Source organism: Scophthalmus maximus, chromosome 13, assembly GCF_022379125.1.
Source record: "Scophthalmus maximus strain ysfricsl-2021 chromosome 13, ASM2237912v1, whole genome shotgun sequence".
In the NCBI taxonomy this organism is placed as follows: domain Eukaryota; kingdom Metazoa; phylum Chordata; class Actinopteri; order Pleuronectiformes; family Scophthalmidae; genus Scophthalmus; species Scophthalmus maximus.
In genome coordinates, this window is record NC_061527.1 from 1,036,016 (window position 1) to 1,045,000 (window position 8,985).

At 45.3% G+C, this 8,985-nt stretch overlaps 1 protein-coding gene across 6 annotated transcripts in view; it reads left to right on the forward strand.

The window, feature by feature from the left end:
- mast2 (microtubule associated serine/threonine kinase 2) overlaps positions 1-8,985 on the forward strand; it is an 88,686-nt gene that overhangs the window by 8,268 nt on the left and 71,433 nt on the right. For all 6 annotated transcript variants that reach the window (XM_035648906.2, XM_035648907.2, XM_035648908.2 and 3 more), the window contains exons 2-3: positions 6,399-6,549; positions 7,228-7,421. In XM_035648906.2, coding sequence (XP_035504799.2) covers positions 6,399-6,549; positions 7,228-7,421 — 345 coding nt within the window. The remainder of the gene's footprint in view (positions 1-6,398; positions 6,550-7,227; positions 7,422-8,985) is intronic.

The following is an 8,985-nucleotide window of genomic DNA, read 5'->3' on the forward strand; positions in this document are numbered from 1 at the left end:
AGCTCAGAGGAGACAGACAGTTGACTTCTCTCCACTGTTCTGACACGAGCTGTGAACAAGTTGGAGCAGGTTTTAAGTTCAGTTTAAAAAAAAAAATCTCAGGTTTTCAAAAATGAGCTCAGTGTTTTTCTCTGGTTCTGTGTGTGTGTGTGTGTGTGTGTGTGTGTGTGTGTGTGTGTGTGTGTGTGTGTGTGTGTGTGTGTGTGTGTGTGTGTGTGTGTGTGTGTGTGTGTGTGTGTGTGTGTGTGTGTGTGTGTGTGTGTGTGTGTGTGTGTGTGTGTGCACGCTATTTTTTACTGCTCATCCAGGCAACGCTGTACTTATTAGTCACATTTTTATCCAGACCACTGCACATTTTAGCCTGGTTTTCACAAAGCAATAACTTTCTATACTTTTTCTATATAATGTTTATAGTTTTGTCTAGTCTTTTGTATAGTTTCCTCTACTTCTATTGTATATTTCTTACATATATATTGTATCATCCACCTCTTCCCTGAAGCCTTGTGACTCTCGCTGCTGCTGTAAGTGAATTTTCCCTGTGTGGGATTAATAATATCTCATTTTATCTTGAGACAGATGAAGATTGAATGTTTTCATAAAAAATTCTCACCAGGGGATTTTCCTCTTGAGAAATATTCCCACAATTAACTTAAATGATGATTCTAATTTTATTTTAATTAGACCCAACACTCCAGATTCATTTAGAAACATCTCACAGATGTAATGTCCTGGACACAGCTGATCTCTCTGCAAACAGGTTATTCCTGGCTGGTCTGGTGTATTCGTCTGGGACCTCTCCGCTCATTTTAGATTTCCAAGAGGCGTTACCGATGGACGTAGACGAATCATGTGACATCTGTTGAGCAACAGACCAGAGCAGAGAGGAGACGTCTGTGGTGTCTGTGATGTCTGTGATGATGGTTCCACAACGTCTGTGAACCAGTGTTGTCGTATTTTGTTGGAGAAATGTGAAGACATCAGGTTCTATAAGTCAAATGCTCAGCGGCAGCCATCTTGGTTATTTACAAAAGTCGCTTCCCGTCTGCGTCGTGGTATTAACCCCGCCCACTATCACATAATAGGCTGTGATTGGACTGTCAAGTTTTCTGCCGGAGAGGAAAATCACATTCCAGTGGAGGAGATCCAGAACCGTAAGTCTGGCAGAGCAGATTCAAATGAGCTCCCAGAATTCATCTGGGTCTCAGGCTAATTCCTGCATTACCTTGCTGAAACACTCACCAGTATTAAAGGCAAATCAACATTATTAAAAGACATGAATTGGGCCAAAATGTCTTGGAATTAATTGGTACCACAGTTTCCAGTAAGAAATTAAAGGAAAACCAGAAAACTCGTGAAAGTGAAATCAGGACGCTATGTTGTCCATGTACGTGTGTCATGTAACAGTGACCTGGGCGACGAGGAGTCAGGCTGGTCACATCACACATCTCCATTCGTCTCCACGCTCGCTGTCGTTTGACAGACGACCTGCGCCAAGACGGGAAACAGAGAGCGCTCGTTTGTACTGGCAGTCGGTGCAACAGGAGCCCCGCGGGAATAGCGTAGCATCATGTGCCAGCTCTGCGTTACGTCGCCTGAGAGACTGTGCCACGGCCAATTATGAAGACGGATTCCATCCAAGCGGCCGTTTGGATTCAGGAGTGGAGCTTTTTTCATGAAAGCAATTGATTGTTGAGCAGCGCGCGAGGCCCGGTGCCGCTGGACCCAGAGCCCAGACGTGTTGCATCAGGTTCTGCATGATGATGATGAGTAAAACATGTGGAACCTGCTTCGTTGACCTCATCGTGCAAGTCTCAACTTTCCTTTGTCTGCTGATCAGGATCAGGTTCAGGATCAGGATCAGGATCAGGATCAGATTCAGGTTCAGACTTTGGTGGAAGGTTTCGTGAGCGAGTTTCTGTTGCCGCCGTGTGACCCTCGGAGTTTCTGGCAAATGAAAACTTAGCGACGTGGAACTTGGCTCTGAATTCGCCGAGCGCATTCGTCCAAAAGCTGCTGCAACTTCTTGTCACTGTGAAAGGTCGTGTCTCTCTCGTAGTCCACAAAGGTTCCCGTTGTAAAGTACAGTACAACATTAACGAGGATTTGAGCAGGATAGTTTATTTTCATTCTGCTTTCCAAACACAACTAAGGAAATTAAAAATGCTCTAATGAAAAGAACAACATCTACACACCAGAGCCCTGAATACAAACTTTTAACAGACTACGTAAACATTTATTTCACAGAAGAAACAATAAAGTAAAGTATTATTGTTTACATTTTGCATTAAAAAATTAAATAAAAAGTATGAAGGGTTTAATAACTATATCCGCCAAATTTGTCTTATTTATTTTTTTACTCCCTGATCTTGATATTGGCCCAAAAAACATCCACGCGTGTCGGACTCGACCACAAACTCAATGAAACAGGAAGTAAAATCACTTTCAATACGATAAAAGAAAGAAAATGAAAATGAATCTTTCCTCTGCACAACGACACGAGTCAAAATGGACCTTTGAGTCTTTAGTGAGGAAGAGGAGGATGATGGAGAAGAAGAAGACGAGTGTGACATTTCCTGAATGTTACTGACAAAGAAGCAGAAACCTTTTCACTCCTCACTTCTGTCTCTCGGCTCTGCGGCTGCTGTTTCTTTTTAATGACGAGATCCACAGCAACCGTGTTGTCATGTGGATCTCTTCATTAAAAAGAAAAAAAAGGAAAATGTGGACCCGCGGCCCAGCGGTGGTCTGACGATGAAGGTCAGTGAAGGTCAGTGAAGGTCACCTCACCCTGGGAGAGGAGGCGGGAACGTATAACTCACTGGAGACGATCTGAAAAAAAGGTTCCTTTTTCTTTAGTTGGGTCCTTTTCTGTCTATCAAGCTTCAGCTAGTGTCAGGAGCTGTTGGTTCAGATGAGATCAGACCAGACTTTATTTATCCTACGAGAGTCGAAGGCTTCAGGGACGAGGTCGAAGAACGAAACAAGGGGCAAAATACACAATTCAAATTGAAAAAACAGTTAAAAAAAGAGTGTAGAAGTTACATACATGATGTACAAGGAGTTTAAATACAGCATTGTCTTGTGGAAGAGGCTAAAGTTGGCAGGTTCTTCTTGTAGCAGATGACGTCATCGCCCAGAGACTCACTCAACAGGAATTTAGTTTCATCGCCACATTTCATTTCCAGTCGTGAAGAACAAGATCTGAAGTGTCTGTGAGTCTTTGTTGAACATATTCTCCCAAAACAAGTCCTTTAAAATCATACGACTGCGACGGTCTGAACACATCAGGGGCCTTGTGACGTCATGGTGACATCGGTGTTCTGCCTGTAGAAGAAGAAGAAGAAGGAAGCGGCTGTTTTCTTTGCTTCCTTAAAAGACCCAGAACCTGCAGATAAAATCCAGAGGTTGTAACGTGATCAGGCCTTTTTTTGTTTACTGCGTCGGTGTGGTTGCAGTAAACGACGGAGGAGATGCCGTTACTCATTAACCGTAGGAGACGCCGCCGCTCCTCCTCCTCCTCCGCTGCACAGATAAACCATCTCACCAGGAACAAACACGAACACATAAAACCATAAACTTCTCTGGAGAAGTCTGTGATCTATCACCTGGAACACGCACGCACACACGCACAGAAGTCATATAAATGTACCTGACGGACTTTTTAAAGGAACACTTTGCTCCCACACACTCAAAGTGTCATGGAGAGTAATGACCAGTTAGAGCGAACGTGTTTGAAGGAGCCGAACGTTCGGAGCAGCTCGTCGTAACGCTCCTCACAGGTTTCACTGCGGACAAAGAGTTCTCGCACGACGGCCCACAGCTGAGGAGGACGAGCTGCCTTCGTCCTGGCTCGCTTCACACTCCTCCTCCTCCTCCTCCTCCTCCTCCCTGCGTTCACATCCACTTGCAGCTTCCTCTCCTCACATTTTTTACTTCTCCGTTCAACTATTTTTCCTCCCCCTAAGCACCTTGTTCCAGCTGGAACACATCTGCACATGCATCAGCTCTAATGAACACACTTACACGCACACACTTACACGCACACACTTACACACACACACACACGCACACACACACACACACACACGCACACACACTGATCTCTGACGCTGCCCCAGCCCACACTGACTGACTGATACACACACACACACAAACAGGAAGCAGGTATGGTGCAACGTAATCCCGCTCACACACACACACACACACACTCTTGAATAATCTGATGATGTAACAGGCTGAATTCTGTCGGCTCGCTCGGCAGTTGAACGTGGTCACCGCCGTCAGCGACGCCGCACACACTCGCCTCCAGAGTCAGGTCCAGACTTGTGTGTGTCTGCGTCTCCACATTCAACCCAGTCAGTCGAGATTTGAACAAATGAAGCTGGAAGTTAAACGTCCGCTCGTGTTTACACGTAGCTGGTTGTGTAACTGACTGATGGAGAAGAAAGAACACAAACCTCAGGTTGGGTTTTTGAAGCCTCGAGTCGCGGAGCTTCTCTCCACAGAGTGAACGTCTGTTCATCAGGATCTTTGAATCGGTTCAAATTTAAAAGACGTTAAAAAACTCCTGAATCTGCTCCTTTGTCCAGATCCACACCGACATTTAATGGATTCTTTCTCGACCCATGTTCCATCCTTTTACCAGGTTTACTGGAAATCTGTCCCATAGTTTTTAATCCTTCTGACCTACAGATCCACATTCGTCATAATTATGTCTAATCTTGTTTCCAACCTGTTTAACTGACGTTTCTCAACCTGAGGGTTTAAAAGTACATTTTTTTAACCTTTCAAAATAAGATCCAAAAACCAACACATACATAGAGACGGTAAATATTACATGCAATGCTCATAAATCTTCTAAATCGTCTTGTCTTGGTCAGCATGTGTTAGCATCGACGGCTAAAGTTAGTTTTCTACTCAGCTCTGTCCGAGACGCTGAGGCAACACTCGCACTTCCCCACTGGTCAGATGACTGTTTCCAACCACATCGCCTCATCCCCCACGGTGAGGAGGGGGGGGGATATCGCTGCACTTCCTTCAGCCGTCAGCTGTTTGGATCAGGAGAGTTTTTAAATCACAACGTATCTTAGATCATCAGGCCTCGTTCGCTGCCAGAAAAACACTACAGACGATTGATGGAGGCAGTTTTCTGGCCTGAGCCGCAGTGAAGCGATGAGAGTGATGAGCGTTGAGCTCAGTTCCACGCGGCAGTGACACGTGTGACGGATCGTAGACGTCGTGCACCTTCCGTTAAAGTGTGTCTCTGCACGACGGGACGTGACAGAAGACAAACGTTGGACCCGAATGCGATGCAGCAGGAGTGCAGAGGGGGGGGGATTACGAAAACCTGGTTTTACTTCCCTCACCGCTGAACAACATGTTGACTTCCTGTCTTGTTGGCATTTGCGTAGTTAAACTGCTGATTCGTCAATGTTCAGAAGAACCCAGCCTTCTGGGAGGTGTGTGTGTGTGTGTGTGTGTGTGTGTGTGTGTGTGTGTGTGTGTGTGTGTGTGTGTGTGTGTGTGTGTGTGTGTGTGTGTGTGTGTGTGTGTGTGTGTGTGTGTGTGTGTGTGTGTGTGTGTGTGTGTGTGTGTGTGTTTTGACGTGGGCCGTCCAGATGTTTCTGGAAAAGTCTCGTCGAAGGTCTGGTCCACTGGCGACAGAGGAGAAGAGAGGAGGACATAAGCCCACCCCAGGCCTTGTTTCCATGGCAACGGCAGATGTTTCCAAAATCGTTTGAGTGTGTGTGTGTGTGTCTCAGGAACACTTGTGGATATTGAGTCCAAGATGAAGTGAGTAACAGTGTCTGATTGAGTCGAGGTCGTCGTAGCCTGAAGGGGTCGAGTTAATGACAGAGAGAGAGAGAGACGCTGAGCGCCACGTAACGCTGTTAACTGCTCCGGTTGCAAACTGTGAGAAACAGGTGTGTGCGTGCGTGCGTGCGTGCGTGCGTGCGTGCGTGCGTGCGTGCGTGCGTGCGTGCCAGCGAGTGTGGTTAACTTTGTGTTTTATGACTTTGTTTTGGCTCCCAGCCCGACGCAGGTCCTACGTTTAAATATCTACAGTAGATTTAATTTCGTAGATTCACGGCCTCATTCTCTTTATGATTTAATCGCAATATCAAAGACCTGATTTTAAATCAAACTGTTACATATTTAATTTAACCTAAACAAAGATTTCATGAAAAAATATTTTTTCCGTCCACAAGGTGAACGTTTGCTTTTACTGATTATTCTGAAGATTATTCTCTTGATTAGTCCTTTTTGTTTTTAATTATTATGAAAAATAAGTGAGAAATTCCCAACCAGCATATTTCAACGACGTGTTGAAATATGATTTTGAGAGATTTATACCTGAAGAAAAAGTCTGATCAGTCGTTGTGTTCTTCTCTCTCCAGAAGGAGTTTGCGGCTCCGCCCCCTCTCCTCTTCAGGAAGCTGAGCAATCCAGACCTGTCCCCCGCGGCGACCGCCGCCACGAAGTCCAAACTGCACCGACAGCTCAGTCAGGACGAGAGCCGGGCCCGACGCAGCAGTGTGGCCATGACTGGTAAACACACACACACACACACACACACACACACACACACACACTGGGCTAGGGCTACAACTAATTATTATTATTTTCAATATCGATTAATCTGTGGATCATTTTCTCGGTTAATCCATCAGTTGTTTGGTTCATAAAATGGTGAAAAATGTTGATCATGTTTCCCAAAACCTCAAGATGATGTTTTGTTTTGTTCACACACCAAAGATATTCAGTTTACTGTCAAAGAGGAGCAAAGAAACCAGAACATATTCAAATTGAAGAAGCTGAAATCAGAGAATTGTGAACCGATTAATCAAATTATCAAAATAGTTGGCAATTAATCTAGTAGTCTATTACTAATCAATTAGCTGTTGCAGCTGTACTCACACAAAACTCTCTGACGTCCTGTATCCAACTCAGACTCGTTGATCTGTTCAGGGTCAGAGGTCACGTTACATCATCAGCTCTGTGACCTCAGCATTCACACCCTCAGTTTATCCACACAGGAGCCGGCGTCATCTCAGGTCACAGCTGCACAGGTCGTCCGTGTTCTTCATCCTGTGCATGATCTGTGAAGTGAAAAAATCATAGTCATATTTCACCAAACGGAGGTCATGTGATGTCACGGAGTTCCTCAGTTGTTCAGGGTGGAGACCGCTTGTGTCTGATGAGATGTTCTCCTGCCTCCCTCCTCAGGGAAGCAGCTGCTGCCTCTGTCCTGCAGTCTGCACGCCGGGGTGAGTCAGCTGACCTGGCAGGGCCCCTGCGGAGGCTTCGGGGGCCCCGGGGCCGTGGGCGGAGCCCCTGCAGGAGGAGGAGCAGAGGTCAACAACCTGGTCCGGATGAGAAGCCAGACGCTGGGACAGTCGGCTCCGTCGCTCACCGGCCTGGTCAGTACATGAACACAAAACACGTATTGGAGCTTTTTAAATATTAATCTGGCAAACTTGTGACCCTGTTGGGTCGGAGCGGGTCAGGAGGAGGAGCTGGAGGTCGGCCCACCAGAAGGTCAGGGGTCAGCATGTCGAGGTGGAGACTCTGAACCTCAATTTGCTTGAACACTGGAAATAGTTGTGCTCAGCGGGCTGCAGTACCTCCTGCTGGTGAGAGGCTGTAACTGCACGACAAAGGAAAATATGGTCATTTTTAAGAGTAACATTTATAGTTGATGAAGAATAAACCTGCGTCGATGTGTGTGACGTCATCATACAGACTTTCTCTCAGCTCCATCACCTCTGACTGACTGACAGGCAGTGTGTGATGACGTGTAGTAGAAATGTGTGTGTGTGTGTGTGTGTGTGTGTGTGTGTGTGTGTGTGTGTGTGTGTGTGTGTGTGTGTGTGTGTGTGTGTGTGTGTGTGTGTGTGTGTGTGTGTGTGTGTGTGTGTGTGTGTGTCTGAAGTGATGAATGTGACTTGTAGTGTGAAAATTATTTGAGGAATTAAAACTCAAAAGCACCTAAAGCAAAAACAACTGACCACCAGGGGGCAGACTGAGGATGACTCAGCTCACACACACACAAACACACACTTTGGGAGAGGTGTGTGTTTGCAGGGTCTTCATGTTTTTATAAGATCTGCTCTGCCTCCTGCTGGATGCAGAAGGGACTATGAAGTTTCAAGATATTAATGTTTTCAGTGTCTAATTTCAGTTTTAACGAACAGTTTTTATTAAAAAAAAAATTCCATTACCAAGAGTCACAGTCGAAAACCTGTGAACATGCAGGTGAAAAACACAGATAACACTCAAGTGACTGTAAATGTCATGGTAGGATTTTCATAGTGAACATGAAAAAACAAAAAAGGGTTAAAAGAAATGTAAGTAGATAAATAATAGAATAAAACCTAATTAAGAAACTAGAAAATCAGATCCGAGTGAGCGCTCACCTGCTGAGGCCTGATCAGATTCAGGATGAGGATTAACAATCAAAAAATAATCTGGATTAACTAACAACAAGACTGTGACTGAGCCTGTGAAACAGAAAGAGACCAGCAGGGGGCAGCAGCATGAAGAGCATCACCTCACGTCTGGTCAGTTCACTCGTGTGTGATCAACACTTATTAAACACACAGTTTGACATACATATATAAACATATATATGTATATATACACATTGTAAACTAACACCTGTGTGACAACTTGAACAAATATTGATATTTGTGTTGATGCTGTTTGACGTGACGTCACTCAGGAATCAGCTGTCGAAGGAGAATCTGTGGTTATGAATTTATTTGTCTCCTCGGTGACGGAGGATTAAAACATTTACAGGTGTGTGTGTGTGGGACGCTAATGGACAGAAGACGCCCTCCCTCGGGTTCAGTGTGTGTGTGTGTGTGTGCGTGTGCGTATTTGTGTGTATTTGGGGAAAACGTTGGTGGACGTCCAGATGGTGTTTACCTCTCGACTAATGGACAAGTCTCTGCTCGCTCCTGCTTCCCCGCACCTCTGTTAAAG